Below are 23335 nucleotides of genomic sequence, written 5' to 3'. Positions count from 1 at the left end.
ATCTAGGAAGCGCACGTGATGTTTGTTTCTGACTCCGACCATGGGCACCAAGCTCTGTCCGCAAGTCTTCAACAGCACTGGTTCCCTTCTCTCAGACCGTTTCTAGGGTGGGCTCTTCCAGACGAAGCAATCATACTGTAAACTTGTTGTTTGGGTGTTTCAGAGACAGGATGTTGCTAAAATTCCTTCCCTGGAGGAAACACAAGCAATTTCTACATCTTCTCTCCCACGGTCCCAATGACGAACCCAGCACAGTTCCGCCAGAGTTCACTATGGGGAGCCAAAGCATTTATCAGACTTCCTTAGAGAGTGTGGGCCACAGGTTACTTCTGGAGTGTGGGTGCTCCTCCCCCCAAGAGTCCACACCAGAAAGTCTTTTCCCAGCAGGGTTGAAGACTTTTGTTTGTTTGTTTGTTTCTTTTTCTTTTTCTTTTTTTTTCGAGGCAGGGTTTCCCTGTAGTTTCTAGAGCCTGTCCTGGAACTAGCTCTTGTAGACCAGGCTGGCCTCGAACTCAGAGATCCTCCTGCCTCTGCCTCCCGAGTGCTGGGATTAAAGGCGTGCGCCACCACCGCCCGGTTGTTTGTTTGTTTTGAGACAGGGTTTCTCTCTGCAGCTGGAACTCACTCTGTAGACCATGCTGACCTCGAACTCACAGAGCTCCACCTGCCCTCAGCCTTCGGAGCGCTGGGATTAAAGGCGTCTGCCACCAATGTCCAGCCTGAAGACTTTCTTACAGCTGCATAGATGAGCGCCTTTGCTGCTCTGCCCTGGGAGGGTCTTCCCTCACCTAAATACTCTAGCCCCTCTGAGGCCAGGAGCAGTTAGGCCAGAGTCTCCGGTGACAGGTGGTCGGGAGCAGCATGGTACACACAGGTGAGAACTGTGATTCTCTGCCCTACCCCCTGGGGATGTCAATTGTCAGCAAGCCCAGCGGAGATAATCTCTTGCAAATTGGCACAGCAGAACTCCCTGAGATGGCAGCTGTTTAGCTGGGAGGGTAGTCCTGTACAACACAGGGCCACACACCCTGTGGCCATGGTTCGGTTTGAACGCAACCTCTGGGGTGCTGCGATTATAGCTGTATGCCAGCATGCTTAGTTCATATTCCACTTTTTAATTTACCATTAAACTCTTTTGTAAAGTTAGTACCCTGTGTCTGGACCTGAGTAGCAGTTACTGGTGTCAGGGGTGGAGGATATGTCTCAATTTATAAAATTTATAAATTGTATATTTATATGCTTTCTGTATTTTTTTTTTTAATTTGGTCTTTTTGAAACAGGATAACTCTATGTAGCCCTGGTTGGCCTGGAACTCACTATGTAGATCAGGCTGCTCCTGAACTCACAGAGATAGGTTTGCCTCTGCCTCCTGAGTAATGGGATTAAAGGTGGGTGCCACTATGCCCAGTTATTTTCTAACATTAAAAGAGTTGGACCTTTCAGGGCATTAGTGGTGCATGCCTTTAATCCCAGAGGCAGAGAAGTAGGCGAATCTCTGAGTTTGAGGCCAGCCTGGTCTACAGAGCGAGTTCCAGGACAGCCAGGGCCACACAGAGAAATCCCATCTTGAAATAAAACAAAACGACAAAGAGTCGTGCTTTAGGTTGGGGGTGCTAATCAGAGTCAGCGCTGGGCAAGTTTCTGTACGAGAAGGCCTTGCTTAGGTTCTGGGTCCCTACAGAGGAGCAGCCCCCAATCCTACGGCAGTGAAACAGCAGGAAATACTGAACGGCAGGTTTAGCGCTCCTGTAAGTGTATGCAGATCAAATGCTAATATATGCAAAAGAATAGGCAGCCCCAGGATTGCAAACCTTGGGATGGCTTGTTCTCAACCCAGAGCGTCAAGCTGTGGGCTAGGATACCCACAGCCTGGCTTTCCTGGGGGGAAAGGAGGCTGCAGCTCCCCAGGTAGTGAGGTGGAGTGGGAGGGGGGTGGGGTGAAGTATCATCTGCTAATCCCTAGCCTGCTGAGGCCACCACTCTTCCTGATCCCTGCCCTGACCCTGGAGGCTAGCTAATCTCCACCCCCCAAAGACCAAAGACAGCTTCCCTGAGATTCATGGGGACAGGGGGCCCTCCAGGCTCCCAAGCAGCCCCGTTGCTCTAGGGTCCTTGCCTAAAACAAATAGTGCTCATGGGGCCAGAGAGAGGCAGTAGTAACTAGACTAGTGTCCCTGTCCTGGTTAGGGCTACTATTACTGTGATAAAACACCGAGACCACAGCAACTTGTAAAGTGTTTACTTGGCTTATATTTCCAAATCCCCGTTCATCATTGAAGGAAGCCAGGATAGGAATGCAAACAGGGCAGGAACCTGGAGGCAGGAGCTGATGCAGAGGCCACGGAGGTGTTCTGCTTACTGGCTTGCTCTTCATGGCTTGCTCAGCCTCCTTCCTTATCGAACCCAGGACCACCAACCCAGGGACAGCACCACCCACCATGGGCTGGGCCCTCCCCCATCAATCACTAATTGAGAAAATGTTCTACAGCCCAATCTTATAAAGGCATTTTCTCAGTTAGGGTTCCCTCCTCTCAGATGACAATAGCTGTGACAAGTTCAAAGAGCAAGCACAGTGGCTCAGCATTGAGTGGGCCCAGCAGCTATGCTTGCCCTTGTGTGGCCAGGTCACCTTCATAGAGCCCCAGTTCTGGCATCCCAAGGTGCTTGGCTTGTGTAGCAACCATGGAGACCCCCCCCCAAAGCTTTCAGGGAAAGGGATCTCTGGCAGCCTGTGTTGCCAGGGTTACCTGGGAGCTGCGCCCTCACAATCAGGCTGCGGTAGGCTTTGTCTCTGAAGCTGTCCACAAGGCCCACCCGCCTCCCTTCCTCTGCTCCCTGAGCAGCAGAAGAGAAGGTTCTTCTGCCTGTGCATCTGGCCCGTGCCCTGCAGACGAGGTAGTGGGTGTGGGTCGACGGCAGCAGGGAGCTCTCTTCCTTTCTCTCTGTTCTACCATCCTGTCGGTCCTCGTGTGCTGGCGTCTCTGAGACAGCTTCCCATACTTTCTCGCCATGCCCCTTCCTGGTCCTCCATGGTCAAGTTCCTCTCCCCTCCTTCCTACCTAACCCTATCTCCATTTTTTCACCTCTAACTTGGGGGTCAGGAAGTAGAGTCAACAAAATCTCACTAAGGTACAAAAGACTAAAAAGGGGGCCTCCAGGGCATGTCTGCTTTTTAAAAGAGAGGCACTAGGTAACCATCCATCTTTTTCTAATTCAGATCTGTCATATTTCTCCCCTTTTAAAAACAGTCTCAGCTGGGCTGTGGTGGCGCACGCCTTTAATCCCGGCACTTGGGAAGCAGAGGCAGGTAGATCTCTGTGAGTTCGAGGCCAGCCTGATCTACAGAGCTAGTTCCAGGACAGTTTTCAAAGCCACAGAGAAACTCTGTCTCAAAAAATAAAAAAAATAAAAAACAAAGCAAAACAAAACAAAACCAAAAAAACCAGTCTTGTCATCTATCTCTACCATTTGGGGCAAATGCTAGATATAACCAAGGCAAATCCAGAATTGGCTACGTAGTGTCACAAGACATACCACAGTCTAAACTACATTCTAAGTGGCTTTACTGTGGCCTTTTCCTGTTCAATATTTAAATCTCAGACAGTTCCTGGAGTGCCCCAACTTCAGGCCTCTTAGACCCCCCCACACACACACACACACACATCTGTTTTTTTGTATATCCCTGCTACCCAAGTGGAGTTCCTGAAAAATCACTGGGCCTACAGAAGATACACAATAAATGCTTGACAGAAAGTTAAATCAACCTGTAGACCAAGAACGTGTGCCTATATGTAAGGACGTCTAACTCAACCCCTCTGCTCCCCAGCAATGGCCCGAATCATCGACGTGGTGCCCTGGGAAGATGGCTCCGCCCATGTGTATGCTTCCCCAGCCATCCTCCTCCCGCTGGAGCGCGTGCGCAACCCACTCGCCGGTGTGAAGCACCAGCTCTACCACCCAGCCCTGCCCACGTTGCGGCGCATGGACATGGACAGTGTCAAGGGCTGCCTATCGGATGAGCATTCCCAATCTTCCACCTATTGCTCCAAAGGTCAGGCCACATCGCCACCAGCAGCTCAAGGGTCTCCTGTTTGCCTTTGGAGCAAGGGTGGCTCGCAAGCCGGAGATATTGGAGGAAAAGGCTGGGGGCAAGAGGCAGATGAAGAAATGATGGAGGCCAGCCCAGCTCTTTACTCCCTTCCAGAAGGTTCCTCCAAGATCTGCCCACTGCTTCCTGAGCAGAAAAATGGGGACCAGTACAGAGCCTGCCTCCCCACTCCCAGGGCTATGTGAGGCAGCGTGAACTAAGGGTGAAGGGCAGGTTACCCTGCTACTGCGCGACTGATGGGCAGAGAACCCTGCTGCTGCTGCTGCTGCTGTAGTGGGGGGGCAGAGTTCTTTTACTTCCTTTAGGTTTTAACAAAATAAGGTTTCTTCGGCTTGGAATTCTGAAAACAACGTACCCACTGCATCGCAACACGTAGCCCAGGCTGGCCTTAAACTCTGCTCCTCCTGTCTCAGATATGTAGCCTCATTCCTGATTGGCCTGTCATGTGGAGGAGGAGGGCTTAAGCTGCGCGCACGTACAGTTCAGGGGAAAAAACTCAGGTGTCGTTCTTTGGTTGCTGTTCACCGTGGGTTTGAGACGGGTTCATCAGCTAGGCTGGACTGGCTGCCCAGCAAATGCTGGGATCCTCCTGTCCTCTCTGCACACTAGGATGACAAGTGTCTCCCACCACACTCAGCTTTTCATGAGTGTGCCGGGACCAGACCTTATGTCCTCATGTTTGTATAGCAAGCACCTTACTAACTGAACTATCACCCCTGCGCCACCAGTCTTTGAGACTGTGACTTGCTATGCTGTCCTGGCTGACCTTGAACTCCTGAACTCAAGCTGTCCTTTTGTTCAACCTCCGTTTCAGCAGGGATTGGCGGTCCACACCACTACACTTGATACAGAAACACAGTCTTTTGTTCCCTGACTTTCTAAGATTTTTCAAACAGAAAAATGTTGAAACGGCAGTGTTCTGAGCTCCTTTCCTTCTGCCCGCCGGAGGTCGGTTGTAGTTTGTATTATTCACATGCTATCTCTTGCTTTCTTTCTTTTCTCCATTTCTCTCTCTCCCTCTCTCTGCTCTCTCTCCTGTATCCTCCTTTTTTCTCCTGCCTCCTCTTTTCCTTTCTCTCTCTTTTCTCCCTGTTTCTCTCACATTCACACACACACACACACACACATGTGCATGCCAGGGAGTTAGTTTCCAGCCCCCTTTGTGACATGATACCATTATCATACCTAGGAAAGTTAACAATAATTCCACAATAACTCTAAACCAGCACCCTTAAAATCTCCCCTGGAGTCTACAAATATGTATTTTATAGTTTAAAATGGGAATGGGGTTGAATTGAGGGTTATGCATCAGGTATATTAGCCTAAAATGATTTTCCATCGTTTCTATTTTTTCCTTGGACTATTGGCTTTTTATTATAATTTTTTGTATTTAAGATTAAGATTACATCATGTCCCCCCTTCACTTTCCGCTCTCCAAAACCTCCTATATACTTCCCCGGGCTCTCCCTCAAAATCATGCCTTTTTTTCTTTACTTGCCGTCACATACATACATACTCCCAAATATAATCAAATATAATATGCTCAGTCTGTATAATGTATGTGTGTTTTCGGGCCTGACTACTTGGTATCAGAGAGCCACTCTTCCCTGGGAAAGACTATTTCTCCCACTCTCTGCCTTCCTTAGATACTGTAGTTCTTTGTCTATGCTTGAGACTTTGTGACCTTCCCTGCTTCCATGTTAGATGTCGATTGGTGCCATCCTTGATCAGGTCATATATGTGCAGCTATGTTAGTGAGATTTCACAGGTCTAGCTTCACTGACAATTCCTAGGAGACACAATCTCACAGCAAAATTTCTGCTCCTCTGGCTCGTTCTGCTCCCTCTTCCACGATGATTCCTGAGCCTTGCAAGAGTTGCATTAAAGATGTATCACTTGGAATAAGACACTGCAAGTCCCCATTTTGATCAACTGTGGTTTTCTGTAATGGCCTCCTGGTGTGGGAAGTCCTTCTGTATATGTGATGCTTTTATTGGTTAATGAATAAAGAAGCTACTCTGGCCTGTGATAGGACAGAATAGAGATGGGCAGGGAAAACTAAATTGAATGCTGGGAGAAAGTAGGTGGAGTCAAGGGGACGTCGTGTAGCCACCACAGGAGACAGACACACTGGAACCTTGCTGGTAAACCACGAACCTTGTGGTAAAATATAAAATGATGGAAATGGGTTGATTTAAGATATAAGAACTAGCTAGGAATATGCTTAAGTGATTGGCCAAACCATGATTTAATTAATATAGTTTCTGAGTGATTATTTCTGGCCTGGGCGTCCAGGAATGAAATGAGCAGCCTCTAGCAAGAATCTCCATCTACTACAAAGAGAAGTTTCCTTGATGAGAGGAGGAAAATTGCATTTACCTTACATATAAGGATAAATATTTAGAAAGTAGTAAGGGGTAATGCTGGTTTAGCAAAGTGGCAGTTGTGGGTTCTCCAAGATCAATGACTTCTCTAACCCCAAATAGTTGGTTAGCTTTCCACCCAGGCATGGCTTCCCTCCTGTTGAGTAGGTATTAAGCCTAATTAGAGAGCTGTTGGTCACTGCCAAGTTATGCTTGCTACTATTGCTACTCTTGCACCCTCAGGGTTATCATGGCATGGTGGCCATTGTTGTGGTTCATAGTATCATAGCTGGGTAGGACTGTTAGTTGCTTTCCTCCTTTGGAAAGTTTACAAGAAGGGCCCATGAAAGCTAGTCCTCAGATAAGAGGCTTTTGGGGCAGATCCAACTTGGGTGCTCTGGATCCTGGTCAAAGTGCATAGAGTCCTTTAGCCATAGCCACCGCTGGGAGGCAACCAAGTGGAACACCAATAATCTATAATGTTTTGGGAGTCTCTTGGACAACCTTGACCAGGAATTCAGAAGAGAGCTTCTCATGCCCGGTGTTAGTTTTGTTTGCTTATTTGTTTTGCTTTTTAAGGTTGGTCTATGGCACTTGGAGGGGGCATTGTCAGCCCAGATGGAAATATGTGTGTGTTGTATTATAGGTATTTTTTGTAGTTAAATAATAGTATGATATCCTTATTGTTATTTTATTCCTTCCCTTCTCTTTCCCTATTTGTCTCTCTTCCCTAACTAATGTCCCTCCATTTTCCCCACTTCCTCCTTCATATCATTTGTACTCTGATATTTTCTTCTCTGTTGCCTCCCACCTGTGTTCTCTTTTCATTTTCCTGGTACTGCAGTAACTCCAGGTTGTGCACTCACATCCAAAGGCTTCGGACTAGAAATCTCAGATGAGAGAGAATTATGACCTTTATCTTTCTGGGTCTTGGTTACTTTATTCAACATGATCTTTTCTAGTTCTTAACTGTCTCTCCAACCAGGCCCTGGAGAAGGATGTCCTATTTTGTTTTGTTTCATTTTGTTCTTCAAGACATGGTTTCTCTGTGCAGCCCTGGCTGTCCTGAAACTCACTCTGCAGACCAGGCTGGCCTTGAACTCACAAAGATCCGCCTGCTTCTGCTTCTGCTTCTGATGTGCTGAGATTAAAGATGTGCGCCACCACTGCCGGACTATTATTGACTTTTTAAGGGAGTCAAAACAGCAGCATTGTAGACAATCCTCTATGGTGAGTTTCAGCAATTGTTTCCAGGGTATTCTTTAATTCGTTACATGAAAGCTGGATCTAAAGGATTGATTATCCACCTTGAGCATTTCATAGGTGACCTGACAATGTAAGACGGCCACTAAATTCTTCATTGTTTATGGTGCTACCTTTGGCGATTTGGTTAAAGTGGTGACCTGAGTGTCAACTCTTCTTGGTCTCCAATAGCCTCTGTAATGGTAAAAGTAAAATGTTGCAGGTCCCCGAGCGGCTGCAGTGGGCAATAGGGAGCCCCAGAGTGGCAGGTGAGGGACAGAGACTGATAGGTACACCATGCAAAGTGAGGTTGGATATTTATTTAGTAGCCTATGGAGGGGAAAGGGGGAAGGGGAGAAAAAGAGGTGGGGGGAGGAGAGGAGCCACAGCAGCAGCTACCTCTTTGGGAGAGAGATGGAAAAGAAGAGAGCTTGGGCTGTAGGAAAGAAGGAAGATCTGCCTGCCTCAGTGGTGGAAGGGGGAGTGGGTGGAGCTTGTCTCTTAAAGGGACAGGACAGACCATTACAGTCTCAAGACTTAAAGATCCTAGACCTATGTCAACTCAAATGAATACTTTTTGTTGTTCTTCTGGGGATTGAAGACAGGGTCTACACAAACTAGGCAATTTCTTTACCATTGAGGTATACCCTAGCCCTTAGATTTTTGAAACCAAGTCTCATGAGATAGCCCACACCGCTCTCAGACTCACAATCCTTCTTCAAGTGCTACTCTCCACAGTTCCCTAGCGCAGGTATGATTGGGTTTATTTGGTTTAATGACCAATGCTTACGTTCTTTTGCTGTTACAAACATGAAAATGGGTCCCCTTCTTTTGACATCATTTGTGGAGTCAAAGGACGTGTGCATATTTGCAATTCTTTTTATTTTAATGTTTCCTGGACTGCTGTCTGTAGGCTCTAATCAATTCACACAGCCTCCAGTAATGTATGCTGAGGGGCCTATTTCTTTTCTTTTTTTAAAATTATTTTATTGGTGTTTTAGCCTGTATATATCTGTGTGAGGGTGCTGGATCCTGGCATTACAGACAGTTGTAAGCTGCCATATGGGTGCTGGGAATTGAACCCTGGTCCTCTAGAAGAGCAGTCAGTGCTCTTAACCACTGAGCCATCTTTCCAGCCCCTGAGGGGCCTATTTCTTAAAGCTATACTAATGTTTGCATTGTTCCCAGTCTGGTCTAATAAGTGGAGGAAATTGAAATATTAATGTAACTTAAATGTACATTCATCTTGTAAATGAAACAGGGTGTCTTTTTATGTGTTTAGGGACCATGAAGTCAAATGTATTTCTAGTATTTGTGTATGAACTACTTAACTAAGCCATTTATCCATGTTTCCTTCCTGGTTTTTGTTTTGTTTTGTATTGTCCTGATTCCTAGGAGCCCCTCTAACATTAAGGAAATTATCTCTTCTGTAAAATCGGTATATTTTTCCTTTGTTTTTTTGTTGTTGTTGTTTTGTTTTTTTGAGACAAGGTTTCTCTGTAGCTTTGGTGCCTGTCCTGGAACTAGCTTTTGTAGACAAGGCTGGCCTTGAACTCACAGAGATCCACTGCCTCTGCCTCCCAAGTGCTGGGATTAAAGGCATGTGCCACCACCGCCTGGCTCCTTTGTCTTTTGACTCCTCTTGTGCTTATTTTTGATCTTATTATTAACACACATACACGTGCTGATAGGCCACGGTTCATTCTTGGAGGTCAGAGGATAACTCTTAGGGGCCAGTTCTCTTCTTCCCTCCTGTGGGTAGAAGGCCATGAGGCCATCAGTCAAGTGCCTTTTACCCTCTGATCTTTTTGCTAGGTTTGTGTTTATTTTTGTGTGCTCAAAGTTATTGGTCTTTTATTTCAACTTCTGGCTTTTTAAGGGAATTAAGTCCTTCTGTCCCAGGTTTATAGAGGAGTTTGTCCACATTTTCTTCTAGTACTTTTAAGTCTTCATATTGGTCTCTATTGCATTTTATTTTTTTTTCTATTGCATTTTATTTGTAAGAGATATTGATGTTGTTTTATCTTAAATATTTAAAAACTAACTGGGCGGTGGTGGCGCACACCTTTAATCCCAGCACTTGGGAGGCAGAGGCAGGCGGATCTTTCTAAGTTCGAGACCACTACAAGAGCTAGTTCCAGACAGGCTCCAAAGCTACAGAGAAACCCTGTCTCGAACCCACCCCCCCCCCCAAAAAAAAGAAACCCTAACTTTTTTTTCTTTGAGACAGAATCTCACTGTGTAATCTTAGTTGGCCTGGAACTTGAGATGTAGATCAGGTTGACCTTGAACACCCAGAGATCTGTCTGTCTTTGCCTCCTGATAGCTGGGAGTAAAGTCACAAGCCACCACACCCGGCAAAACATTTTTTTCCTCTTGTAAGGTGCACAGTGTGGGTCAAGCCTCTAGGGTGGGCCTGTAAGAGCTCCTGAAAGGGACACCTTTATCATCTTTCAACAGATGACTTTAACAAGGCCCACTTCACGCTCCTGGGAGTCCCCAACAAACCCCTGCAATGCCTGGTGAGTGTACTTTGTCCTCAGCCGTGGATGGGCTCAGGGGCACCAGTCTGTACTGATGCCTAGGCACTTCTGGTCCAGGGCTCTACTTCCTGAGCATATGCCTAGCCGCCTACCAGGGACTTCACCTCCCCATGCAATCCAGGCCCTGGTTTACTGTATCTCCCCTCCCCCAGTCCAATGGGCCTAGTGTCAGCTCAGGAAGCCCCCAGGATCTTGCATCTACCATTATGATCCATCGTTCCATAGGACTTCACAGGAACCGGCCAGAAGCTCTGTCATAAGTACCGCGAAGGAAAAATGGTACCCATCGCACCAGGCATCAACCGGGTCGACTGGCCCTGCTACACGCGTGCCATCGAAGACTGGTCTAAATTCGTGTCCAGGTCCGGAGAGTTCAAGTTACCTTGCGTCAACAAGAGGGGTCAGTCAGTCTACTAATCACAAAGGGTGCCCTAGAGAGGGGGGGAGATCTCCCGCAGGTTGATGACATTCTAAAGCAAGGAATGAAGGAATAAGGGACATGGGCCCAAGGACCAGCAACGCAAGCACAGGGACCAGGTTGGGGTTGGAGAACTCCAGGTCAGGGAAGCCACTGGGGCTGGGCCTGAGAGCCAAGCAGGGCTCCAGCGGGGCGGAGCTTAAATGAGGGCAGGCCAGGTTTTCTTCGGATCTAGGTCCCCAAGGTGGGTTCTCTTCACAGTGGAGAGTTTCAGTGGCTATGCGGTGCGGTACTTGAAGCCTGACGTGACCCAGAACTGGCGGGTAGGGAAAAATGCACGTAGACCCGACCTGGGTGGTTGGGAGGGAGCGGCTGCTGGGGTCCGCGCCCTGAGGGCTTACAGGTCCCCATTCCTGTGGCCTGCCCCAGTACTGCCTCAACCAGAACCCCAGCCTGGACCGCTACGGACAGAAGCCCCTGCCTTTCGACTCGCTGTAAGTGACACCACGCGGGACCCCTACGGGACCCCGATCCCCGAGCAGGGAAGGGGGGGATTGTAACTGTAGGACAGATACTGAATTCCTACCGAACCGGCGCCTGTCGCCTGGCACTTCCAAGCTCTGGGAGCCGAGTTCAGCAGAGTTTTTCTTCGTTCTTTCTCAGGAACGCATTCCGACGCTTTGGCTCCCACTACAGGTAGAGAATGGCCCCGCCCTGGCCACAGCCGGCCACGCCCCCTGGGAAGGGGGGACTTGAAGATGCTCAGCCAAGTATCAACCTACTACTTAGTGGGCCCAGGCTAGGGGTGCATTTCTCACCAGGATTGGCCCAGTGGAGGCCAGAAGGAGGGGGCCTGGGAGGATGGAGAAGGAAGGAACTGCCATCTGCTTCCTGCTGCGTGATAGCATCCCCAGCAGGGTCACCTTTAGTTAAAGGCTAGGTACAAAGTGGAAGTGCTGAGAAACTCATCTCTCCAGCCATGCCCTGTGCGGCAGACTCCACGATGCGACCCCATACCCTACACACACACACACACACACACACACACACACACACACACACAGGCACAACCATGCACTCTGTCTCTCCCTACAGCACACACTCCGCTTCACCTCTTGTAGCTTGTAATTTCCGGAGTGCCCTTTCCTGTTCCCGAAAGCTGCCTTCCCCAGCTCACACGGAGGAAAACTTTGCGTATTGTTACTGTGTGATGCTAGAGTAGGCTCATACATGACTGAAAACCTATGAAGCAGTTGACGTGGGGGAATCATTGGGGAATAGTATGAGGTACATTAGAGAGGAAGAAAATAGTCAAAAAGATACGAAAGGAAATAGGGGGCTATTGAAGGCTCTTGGGCACATAGCCGGGATGGAAACTATTTTTAGATCCCTGAGGGCAGAGAGGTGGGCTTTGGGGTGGTGGTGGAGCGTGGGAAGAAAAGCTTGCTTTTTCTTGAGAGCACCCTGGGTTTCCCATGCCACTCCTCTTTCTCTCTACAGTCGTGTCAACTACCTGACTCCCTGGCATTAATCTGTGGGTGGGGAAGGCTGGACTGCGCCACCTCCAGGTCCCCTAGCGGGACAGAGGGCATATGGTGGCGTCATCCATCTCCCCGGGAGTTCAGTTCAAGAAATAAACTTATTGCTTCTTTAGAGAGGCCCTAGGCTCTGTGTGTGTATATTGATCGTCTATCATTACCCTTGTCTGCTCTTTGCCAACACCTAGGGAATGGGAAGAGGGTGTGTAGGGGCTAGTGATAGATGTTCTGTGGCCTTGCGTAGAATATCAGGCCTGAGGCTCAAGTCTAGTTGGGGCTGAGGCACTTGGGCGGGCTGGGATCTGGCTCTCTCCCTTGTGCTTCTTTCCCTTACCTGCAACCCCTAACCAAGATCCTGAATTTGCAACCTCCACCTGAGTTTGAGCACTAAGTGGAAAGAAGGGGCTGAGAGAGGGATCTGTGACACCTCTCTGGAATGGGTTTCCTGGTACCCAGAGCTTCCCTGAAAGGGAGTGGGCAGGTTAGGCTTGTGCCATCTATTCCCTATGAAGCAGCAAGTTTCAAATATAAACCTGGATGAGGTGAGAGCATTCTGGACTCTTCAAGGCACTAAGGAATTTATCACCGAAATAGAAGGCAATCTGCTTTCCTCTTCAGCAGTGCGACTGGCCCTCATCTGTCCCTCAACATACACCCTCGTCCTAAACCCATTCTGTAATCATGAACATGATGACCTAGGTGCGGGGGACCCTCAGGGAAGAGGGTCTCACAGCCCGGTGCTATGTTAGGGCAGCTGACATCTGTACATACTCCTGGGTCTTCTGTATCTCACCCTACCAGAGGGCAGACTGCAGGGAGAGTCCCAGCTGGGACAAATAGCCACTAAGCTCAAGAACTCAGTACAGGATTCCTGTTCCTGAAGTTCCCCTGGAGCCTCAGGTACCTGCAAACCTGAAATCACATGCCAAGTCACATGTCCACACGCTGTCGTGTATTCCAAGGATAGACCCCTTGTTTTCTTCTTATCCTCAGCAAAGTTGGCATCCGTAGGCGTTAGGAATTCATCACTCACTCCTTCCTTCCTGAATCCATTGCACAGCTCTTGCATGCCAAGGCTAATGCCTTCCGTAGGAAGGAATTGAGAGGAAAATGGCCTCACTGGTCAGAATACATTATCATCTAGTATCTGCTGTCCTGCAGACAACCGGGCAGGAACCTGGGAAGGATTTGCCTCCTTCATGCAAATTCAGTGAACAGCATTGGGAAGCCAATGGCAGAGCCCCTGAGGTGTCAGAGCAATGGTCACCCAAGGCAGGACTTCAGCATCCCTGCTGGGAATCTCCGGCTGGCCCATTTCTTCTCTGTCATTTGGAAGGAACACTTGGAGCTCTGATGGAGCAAGAACTGAGTGACTGGGATTTTTTTTTTCTGGGCCTGCTTCCTTGACCCAGAATGACTAAGAAGGTTCACCACATAATGTGGCCCAGCTTTGGGGCCTTTGCCTGGGCCAGTGCTCTACTGAGCACTCAGGTGACACAGACCCTGCTTAATTGGTGCTTTGAGCCCAATGAGAAAAACAGTTGCAGGCCAAGCCACTTTAAACCCCAAACCACATTCCCCTAGTCCAGGATTCCGCAAGGGACAACCCATAGCAGTAAGTAAGGCTCTTGTCCACTGGCTGTACGTTTAATACCAACTTCACAAATACAAGAAATAGAAACGATGCCTAACAATAAAGGGAGTAGAAAGCATAAGCAAAAACAATTGAGCATATACTTTTTATTAAGTTTTTAAGTGCTTCCCAGGCCCCATGAGGTAAGTCGTTTTAAATCCATTTACCAGCTGGTTAATTAAATGGACTTGGAGCTGAAGAGATGGCTCAGGGGTTGAGTGCTGGCTGCTGTTCTAGAGAACCCAGGTTCAGGTCTCAGCTCCCACATGGAGGCTCAGAACCATCTTAACTCTAATTCCTGGGGATATAACCCTCTTCTGACCTCCAAGGGGCACCAGGCACACAGGTGGTGCACATACAAGCACACAGGTAAAGCACTCATTCACAGAAGTCTAAATAAATGGGCTTGAGAAAGCTGTGATTGGCCCAAGACCACACAGCCGGTGACTAGCGAAGCTGGGAATTGAAAACAGAGGAATGGTGACCACTTCATTCTGCTTCTTTCCTGCTCTGAGAAACAAGCCAAGAGTGGGGACGAAAGCAGGGGTGCTTCCTGGAACTGGGGACTAAAGATGGGCTTAGAAGGGATGTCCCGTTAAAAAACTAAGAAGCCAAGGTTGGTGGTATATAGTCCAGACAATCTGGAGGCTGAGGCTTGACAGACAGCCCAGTAGTTTGGGACTAGCCTGAGAAACAGACATAGGAATGCTCTCAGAAGTACTAGTGATGGTCGCTACCTCACTGCCTTGACCACCTCTTTACCTTCAGGGGTTCATGGCTCGCTATATAAACAGATCCCATGGGAAATCTTTATTGCAGTTGTAACCTTGGGGATAGTGCAGCCAGCATGACCTCATCTCTAGGCCCTTTGGACCTGAACACAATCAGTTCCCTGGCGTTTCCAGACTCCACCGTGCTTCCTCCCTGCTCTGTCCTACTCTAAGAATCTAGTGTTCCAAACTTTGTTCAAAGTCATCCTTCCACTAGAAGTGCTTTCCCCACCCCTTCCAACCCAGCCTTAAAGAGCTTCACATGCTCCCTTCTCTCATTCTTTCCGAAGACCACAGCACAGGGGCCTTGGCTGTTTCAGGGGGACGCACATATCTGGCCAGCAGTCTTAGTTGCCAGCTCCTTTTACCTCCTTTATGAGGTTCAGGAATGGGGTCTGGGGTCTCCAGAATCAATGCAAATTTGAACTCAGTGAAATTCCTATTATAAGGAAACAGTGTTGCCGGGCGGTGGTGGCGCACGCCTTTAATCCCAGCACTCGGGAGGCAGAGGCAGGCGGATCTCTGTGAGTTCGAGGCCAGCCTGTTCTACAAGAGCTAGGTCCAGGACAGGCTCTAAAAAAGCTGCAGAGAAACCCTGTCTCGAAAAACCAAAAAAAAAAAAAAAAAAAAGAAAGAAAGAAAGAAACAGTGTTTATTACAGAGCAGCATGGGGAAATGCATCCTAGCCCAGGGGCTCGGGTGGGCTCAGAAATAATGCTCAAGCTGAGATGGGGCACGGTGAAGATGTGGGACAGTCCCAGATGGCAGTGGCCATTTTTACTGTGTTCGCCTGTGGCTGCACATACATGTGGAGGCTAGCGGTCACATGGTGTCCTCAATCACTCCACACCTCACTTTTGAAACAGGGTTTCTCACTGAATCCAGTGTTCACCAAATGGCTAGACTGAGTGGTAGGAGCTCCAGGAATGCCCATATGTCCCATCATTCCCCTACCTGTACTCCCAGCCTACGGATACAACCATGTAGGTGTTGGGTATTCAAACTCAGGTCCCCATGCTTGAGCAGCAGGTACTGCGCTAACTGGACCTTCTCACCCCACTCTACTTCTGACTCATTTAAACTCTTGTCTGAAGCTCTTGTCTTGTGCCTGGCAAACAGCGGTGCTCAGTTATGGTCATGGAGGTAACAAAGGCAGGAATGCAGAGCCAGGGTTGGGCGGGGACATAGGGAAGGGGAGACCCCACAACCCTGTCCCCACAGACTGCCGTTTATACAGGATACAGCAGCAGAAGCCTCTGGAGATGCAGACTGACAGCAGTCAAGGCTCTTCCTGGGGTTGTGACCTCTAGGGACTGAAATGCTTGGTTGAGGGTGGCTGGGGGCCTTCTGGACTGTCACAGGGTGAGCAGTGCTGGGTGGGACGTCGTCAGTCAGCTCTGGAGGAGAGCAGTGTTATGGGCCAGGAAGGAGGTGACCTTCTGTGGCAGTACCACGAGGGCAAGCCCTTTAAGGATTTACCCCTCTCTCTGCCTGCACGGGAAGACAGACAACAGTAGTTTGGATCTGTCCGGGAGCTGAGCACCAACTGGGGCAGGAGGAACATTTTGTTGCCTTGATCCCCGTGCCAGACTGGGTGTCAGGGACAGTCGTGGCCAGAAAAGTGACCTGGAGCCAGAATGCCAGGGATGTCCTGGCCACATTGCCTGTCTTCCACATGTGTGCAGGTGGAGCTCCAGGGCACTCACCACTGTGTGATCGAACAATCCCCGAGCCTCCACATGGTCTGGACAAAGGAGTGTTCAGGCCTGTCCTACCCACCCAGCAGTGACATCTGGGTCACACAACTAGAAAATAATCAGGGCCTGGAGCCTGGCACAGACACAGAGCTGCCAAGGGCCAGAAGCAGACAGGACGGAACCTCCCGGCTTCTCAGGGCCACACGAGGAATGGGTCACTCTTAGGAACACGTGTGGTATGGGTAGCTCCGTGCCCTTTAACTTTCTACCTTTTACCTAGGACAGGGCGCCCTTGGCTCTCAGATGCCAGGCTGACGGCTATCTCTCCCTCTCTCCAGTTCCACTCTGGCCTATGTGAGTTGCAGACAGACTGCAGTAGGCAAGGATGGAACACAGGAGAAATGTGTGTAAGGACGGAGGTAAAGGCACTTGGCTCGGCCCACCAAGGGATCACTGTAGGGCAGACCAAACGGTGAGAGTGGGCTGGCCGGGCTCGGTGGATCCACCGCTGTTCCAGGGAGCACCTGAATACATTTTTTTTTTTTTTGCCATCTCCAGCTTCTGACTTTTCATGAGCTGCTGGTTTCTCACAGTCCAGCTCCCTCCTCAAAGGCTATGGTTAAACCTTAGTCAGGTGGGGTGTGGAACACTGCACTCGGTACCTGTCAGCTTGTCCATAGCTTCCCCTCAGTCTCAACAATGACTTCATGCAATTCTCACAACAGAGGCAAGTTAGCCTTCCAGTTTGGTTTTTGGTGGCCAGATGAGGCAACTGTGTCAAAGAGGTTAAATAACCAGTCCAAGGTCACACAGCTGGAAGCCTCAAAGCTCAGGATTGAAGCCTAGCCCCAACCTGCCTCTCTGGTCTGTGCGGCTTTCAGCCTCTGCACCTCCCATCATTCCCTTCGGAAAGAACAGTGGAAGAGCTGTGGGCCGCACCGGTCAATGTCTTTACTTCTAGAGCATACGTCACACTCACTGGATATTAACATCAAAAGTGGCTGCCTAAAATGGAGTCATTCTTTTAAAAATTCCAAACTCTCATATTTATATATGATCCAAAATGACATGAAAGTAAGCTATACAATGTTATGAATAGTATAACAAACTGCTTTTAGAATGCAAAATCAAAGGAGAAATGAGCAGGTAGGACTGGACTGTTGTAGCCTGAGTTCCAGTCTGTTGAGGCTTTGTGACAAAAGTCAAGAGGAGTGTTAATATGTCTCTGCGGCTGCAGGCCAGAGCCTGGACAGACAGAGCGGGTGCATGCGGCCAGCTGGGCTTTTGGAGATGAGAGGTGTGGTGGTGTCCTCCTTCCGTCTGGCCCTTGGCTTGGTGTCAGAGTCCTCTTTCAAGACTCACGGACGGGGAGGACTGAGGAGGGCATGGGCAGAGCCGGGTTTAGAATGATGACTTTGACAACAAAGATCCCCTAGGTTTTTGAGGTGGCTCTGGCCATCCAGTGATGGTGGCCGACCATGTACCTGCTAAGAATGCTCCTTTATCCTTGTGTCCCCAAGTTTGCTATAGGAGGCAGGCTGTGAGTAGCCAAAGACCTAAGGGGACGCTAGGACTCAACAGAGAGTAGGTTGTTTTGGCAACAGCGCCCAAGCCCATGACCAGACTGCTGACTCATGGTATCCCCGGGTTAGAAGGGCTCCGTGGGGTGAGAAGCCATTCCCCACCCTGGGTGCCCAGAACTTCATTTGGAAGGGCTGGGACAAGCTGAAGTCATGACTCTGAGCCCCAGACACTTTGGTTCGCACAGTTTGGGAAGAAGGGGCCTGGTTATAACTGCTGGGGAAATCATGGGCTTGGTCCTCCTTCCTCCCCACCCCAGGAATGAGGTTGGGGTGGAGGGACTAACAGCCTCCCCCTTCTACAGCTGCAGCTCTGCCAAGGGCACACTCCCTGCCCTGACGCTCAGAACCACTCTCAGGCAGGAGGGGCTTCCACAGACTCAGGACCGCCCTTGGCACACAGGCTTGTGTCCCTTTCCCTGTGGACAGCACTGGCTGACCCGAGAGTGTCATGGATGTCCCTGGCCCCTGGCTTCAGGCACCCCCTGCCCAAAGACTCCTATCCTACCTATCTCAACTATCAGAAACTTGGGGTTCTGGCACATTCATCCTAGCTGGGCAATCTGAGACTGTAGCTCATGGTCCATACTCTAAGTCTCCAGAACTGTCACAAAGCTGGCCTTCTCCCCCCCAAAAAATCAATTTGAGGAGAAACCCTACTTCCGTCTTCCCGAGTCACCTGACTTCTAACTAGGCTGAACGATTTGGGAAGGCTGGGTTGACATCCCTCACACCTGGGGCAGAGGCACCTGACTACAGGTGGGATTCAAGTTCTCTATAGATGGGGGGAGGAGGGCAGCAGGATCTCAGCAAGTTCTGTCGTGGGGTAGAGGTTAATGGAATCTGGTCTGGCCCCAGCAGTTTGGCTCCTCCCATGGCTGGTCTGGTGCTAGGAGAACTGAACATGCACATCCTCCACCTGCCCAGAACCCTTTGGTCCTCACTCCTGAGGAGGGAGCTGGTTGACAGGCTTGCTGCCATGCAGCCGCAAGCAAGCGAGACTGGACAGGGCAGGTGGTGGCCCCGAGGCCTCAGGGCAGGCAGGCCGCCACCTGGTAGGCGCCCTCCGCAGCGGCAGCGGCAGCGCTGTGCTGGGCACTGTGCTCCTGGAGCAGCGCCACATCCAGGAAGCGTTCGCCACACCACACACACTTGAACTGCTGCTCGCGGGCGTGCACGCCCTGGTGCTTGTTGAGATGCTCGCGCTGCTTGAAGGCTTTATCGCAGTTGGGGCACTTGTAGGGCTTCTCACCCGTGTGCACCCGCCGGTGACGCTGCAGGTCTGAAGCGTACTTGAAGCGCTTCTCACAGTCCGGGCATTTGAGCGGTTTCTCCCGGGCCGGGTCACAGCGGTGCTGCACGAACTCCGAGGAAGAGAAAAAGCGGCGCTCACACAGGGTGCAGCGCAGAGGCTTCTCTGCAGCTGCGCAGTGCGACAGCTGGTGCTTCTGCAGGGCAGAGGCCCGCTTGTAGGCCTTGTTGCACACCGGGCACTTGAAGGGCCGCTCTGTGGAGGTCGGCAAGCACTTGTGCCGCAGCAGCTCAGCAGACTGGTCGAAGCCCTTCTGGCACACGGGGCACTTGAAGAGAGTCTCCAGGGTGTGCACGTGCTGGTGGTAGAGCAGGTGGCTCGGCTGCCCGAAGCCCTTCTCACACAGGCCGCACTTGAAGGGCTCCTCCGTCTTGTGTGTGCGCCGGTGCCGCATCAGCGCATACTGCTGCTTAAAGCCCATGGGGCACAGGTCACACTTGAAGGGCCGCTCGGCACTGTGAGTGCGCTCATGCTGCCGCAGGTCTGAAGGCCTCTTGAAGGCCTTCTGGCACTCGCCGCAGCGAAAGGGCCGCTCACCGCTTGGGGTGCAAGGGTGCTGCAGCAACTCTGACGACTCTTTGAAGTGCAGCTCGCACACGTTGCAGCGGAACAGGTGGTGCTCTCCCGAGTGCGCGTACATGTGGCGCACCAGGTGGGAGCGGTGCTTGAAGGTCTTCTCGCAGACCGCGCACTTGTACGGCCGCTCGGAGCTGTGCGTGCGCTTGTGGTGCACCAGGTGGGAGGATTGGCTGAAGCTCTTGTCACACAGCGTGCACTTGTACGGCTTCTCTCCAGTGTGGATCCGCTCGTGCCGGGAGAGCTCCGACAGGTGCTTGAAAGGTTTCTGGCAGATAGGGCAGCTGTAGGGCTTCTCAGGCTGTTCCACAGGGGCGACATTAGCTGGTGGAGGTGCCGAGGGCAGCGATGGGGCAGTAGTGGTGGCTGGTTCGGCAGCCTCCGCTGGCTTGTAGGTCTTATCACAGATGGAGCACTTCACCATGCCAGTGTGGGAGCTGTGGTGCTGGGCCAGGGAGGTGAGCAGTGAGAAGCCCATTTTGCAGACACCGCAGACAAAAGGCTTCTGCTCGGCCTGCACACATTGGTGTTCCAGCAGATCAGTGGCTTGATGAAATATCTTGAGACACTGTGTGCACTGGAAGGAGCGGTCATGGCCTGCCAGGCACTGGTGCTCGTGAGGGCTGGAGAGGTGTGCAAGGTCATGGCCACACACACCACATTTGGGGCTGGGCTCCCCTGCTTGCAGAGGTGCATGCTGTGGGGGCTGCAGGCCTGGGTCAGGTTGCAGCAGTATGCCATAGACAGCACAGCCTAGCGGGTTCTCAGCCGTGCCCGGGGGCAGCGTGTGTTCAGCCAGGGCTGGGGGTGGCTCTGCATGGTGCTGAGGCTGTGGTGGCTGTGGCTGTTGTGGCTGCGTCTGTGGTGGCTGCTGCCAACTTTCCGACATGCTTGGGAAGATGAAACTGGGTTTGGACAGTAATGGCTTCAGTTTCCCGCTTAAGGTGAACCCAACCTGAGAGAAGCTACTGGATCTCAGGGCAGGACAAGAACCTCACACAAGGCACAGAGGAGGACTGGTCAGATAGCCCTTGTCATGAGCCAAGAAGATAGCCTACAAGGCAGTGCTTACAGGGCAGGGAGCTCTTCGGGACAGGGTCCCAGCAATGCCGAGAAGGCTTTGCCTTCCCCAGTAATCGGTTCTGTAGGGAAGAGAGACACAGTGAACTTGAGGAAGGAACAAGTGGCCTTCCCCTAATCTTTTCCTATGCTGCCCACATTCACGGCACAGATACAAACCACCTCAGGAGAGGGAGATGCTCAGGGCTGGAAAGCTGCTCCCCTCATGCTATCAAGGAAGTCTGATGGCGGCTCCACTCCCTCCATGCAAAGGTGAAGGGAGCCATGTCCGTGCCCATTTTCTTCAACTCCCCATCCTTGGGCAGGGCATCTCAGCCCCCACAAATCCCCTCTAGTTTCCATATGGCCTTATTCAGTCAGGTGCCTCACAGGGTCTGGGGTGACCTGTCCCTAAGGCCTGCCAGCCCCTCTCACATTAACATGAGGACACCGCTGTTTTAAAGAATAGAGAAGTCTGCTGGCAGAAGGAAACCACACCCACAAGGCACCAGTCCTAAGGCAAATGGACTCTGGAAGCTAATATTAACACAAGGGTATTAAGGACCGTCTCAAAACCCTCTTCTTCATGGGACTGGTCCACGCTCTTCTTCACCTGCACCCCAGGCCTTTCCCAGGGCACATGCATCTTTAGTTACAATAGGATGAAAGGCCTTGCAGGAGGGTTAAATGACAGGTTCGTAGACCCACCCAAGCTGAACTTCTGTACTCTAACCATTTCCCAGAGAATGCCGAGTTAGACAGAATAAAGAATGCCACAGGGTGCTTTTCTTCCAGGCTCGAAACATTCATAATAATCAATGCAAGATAAAGCCCACCCAACCCCAAATTTCTACTTCCCCTCTTTGAGGAAGCCCAAAGCAATCCCAGAGAGGGAGGAACTTTTGGAACCAAAGGCAACTCCTTTCCAGGTTCTCGGCTCATCTGCCGCTTAAATTTAAAAATGTGTTAAGTATTCTCTGAGAGAAAGGAAGGTAGAGAATGACCTCACAAGGCAGTCCAGCTTCTAACTGTTCTGCTAGAGAAACCTAAGAATCAAGCTGAAAGTTGTCATCCTCAGCATCTTCTGGGAAAGGAGGGAATAAAGATGCTGCTGCGCCTTTATTTCAAGGAGTATGTACCAAGGAGTATGGACAAGCCCCCACAGCGTTCCTAAGGTAGAGAGAGGAGGGGGGATTGCTCTAAACGCTGTCCAGTCTAGCTGTACCAATCCAACTGTGTGTTATTTTTCCTGGTATGAATGGCTGTCAATTCCAGCGGCCACCCCCACTCTCCACCTTCACGAGCAACCCCACTACCTACCCCGACCCTTCTCCAGAAAGGTGAAGCCAGGAACACTCTCAGATCACTCCGCAAAGGGCAGGAGAGAGTAGGAGAGGGATTGGAAAAGCAAGGAGAAGCCCCCACCTGCGCCCCACCCCGGCCCTTTTTCCTCTCTGGGTAACTGAATGAAAGCTGGTCACCTCCAATCAGGCCCAGCTGGGCTACCTCCTGTCAGCTCTTGCTCCGGATGGCCCAGCCACTGCGTCCCGAGAAAGGGTGGCTCGGGCCGAAGAAGGCCCAGAGCCTCAAACCGTGCCCGGGAAGCGTCTGTGCTTCCAGGCCTGGCCTGGGCCGTCCGAGAGCTCAGGGGGCTCTCCCGAGGTGCGGTGGGCACTGGAGTGATCCGCCGATGCAGCCCCGGGTGCCCTGGCGCTCACCTGCTCCAGGCCGCCCGCGGGGGTCAGGCGCGGGGCGAGCGGAGACCAGCTGCTTTCTCGGCTGCCTCTTTATTCCGGCTCCATCCGCCGCGGCGCGGCCTACGCGCCCTGCCAATCCCCGGCCTCGCGTAGCAGAGGCGGACCGCTCGGGGGCGGGAGACGGGTTTGTGGCGGCCGGAACCGACAAATCGACTCGCGCACTCGGGCTAGCGGGACCCGGGCAGCGGACGGACGAGCGAGCGGACAGACAGACGGTCTTGCAGAGACCGGCGGACGGGCGGGCGGCGCGAGGCCGGGGAGGCGGGGTCGGGGGAGGAGCCGCGGCCCGGGCGGCGGCTGCCGAGGAACTAGAGACACGGTGAGAGGCCGCCCCCTACCGGGAACCCGCTGCCCGGCCGGCCAGCGCCTGTAGGTACGGAGGGGCGGGGCCGGAGCCTCGGGGTCCGCTCCCCCGAAGCCTACAGAACGGAGGCGCCGGGGGTCCAGCCCCAGCCCTGTCCCCGCTGGCCACAGCCCGTCCCACCGCCTCTCCGGTCTTCTGCAGCGGACGTGCCGCTCGGCTCGCTCTCAAGAGGGACCCTGGGGCTCTGACTTTGTGCAGGTCTGACGAGCGGAGCCGCACTGGGGCACTAGAGCGGCTGAACGCGCCTAGAAGGCCGCCCGCAGCACTTACCGCGTAGCCGGCGGGCGCAGTTTGCGGTAGTCCTCTGGGCTCCGCCCCCTCCGTCGCAAAGCCCCGCCCCGGGGTGGGGCTACTCTAGGTCCCGCCCTCCAGAGA

The 23335-nt window shown here is 51.5% G+C and overlaps 2 protein-coding genes across 4 annotated transcripts; one reads left to right on the top strand and one right to left on the bottom strand.

Moving 5' to 3' along the window:
• The first annotated feature begins 3828 nt into the window (after window positions 1-3828).
• On the top strand, window positions 3829-12205 carry LOC119802337 (testis, prostate and placenta expressed). 2 transcript variants are annotated; one of them, XM_038313337.1, is made up of 7 exons: window positions 3829-4051; window positions 10174-10235; window positions 10482-10656; window positions 10936-10997; window positions 11104-11168; window positions 11338-11370; window positions 12175-12205. In XM_038313337.1, the coding sequence occupies exons 1-7, from the start codon at window positions 3829-3831 to the stop codon at window positions 12203-12205; spliced, it is 651 nt and encodes a 216-aa protein (XP_038169265.1). The 2 variants fall into 2 exon arrangements, with proteins under 2 accessions (XP_038169265.1, XP_038169264.1); XM_038313336.1 differs by having other exon boundaries at window positions 10936-11031; window positions 11069-11168.
• Window positions 12206-18357: 6152 nt separating this feature from the next.
• Window positions 18358-23288, bottom strand: Znf319 (zinc finger protein 319). 2 transcript variants are annotated; one of them, XM_038313330.1, is made up of 2 exons: window positions 23231-23288; window positions 18358-20922 (listed from the first exon to the last, which is right to left on the bottom strand). In XM_038313330.1, the coding sequence occupies exon 2, from the start codon at window positions 20667-20669 to the stop codon at window positions 18924-18926; it is 1746 nt and encodes a 581-aa protein (XP_038169258.1). In that variant the 5' UTR covers window positions 20670-20922; window positions 23231-23288; the 3' UTR covers window positions 18358-18923. The 2 variants fall into 2 exon arrangements, with proteins under 2 accessions (XP_038169258.1, XP_038169257.1); XM_038313329.1 differs by lacking the exon at window positions 23231-23288 and adding an exon at window positions 22558-22826.
• Window positions 23289-23335: the final 47 nt, after the last annotated feature.

This window comes from Arvicola amphibius, chromosome 15 (genome assembly GCF_903992535.2).
Source record: "Arvicola amphibius chromosome 15, mArvAmp1.2, whole genome shotgun sequence".
In the NCBI taxonomy this organism is placed as follows: Eukaryota; Metazoa; Chordata; class Mammalia; order Rodentia; family Cricetidae; genus Arvicola; species Arvicola amphibius.
This window is presented reverse-complemented; position numbering and strand designations above follow the sequence as displayed.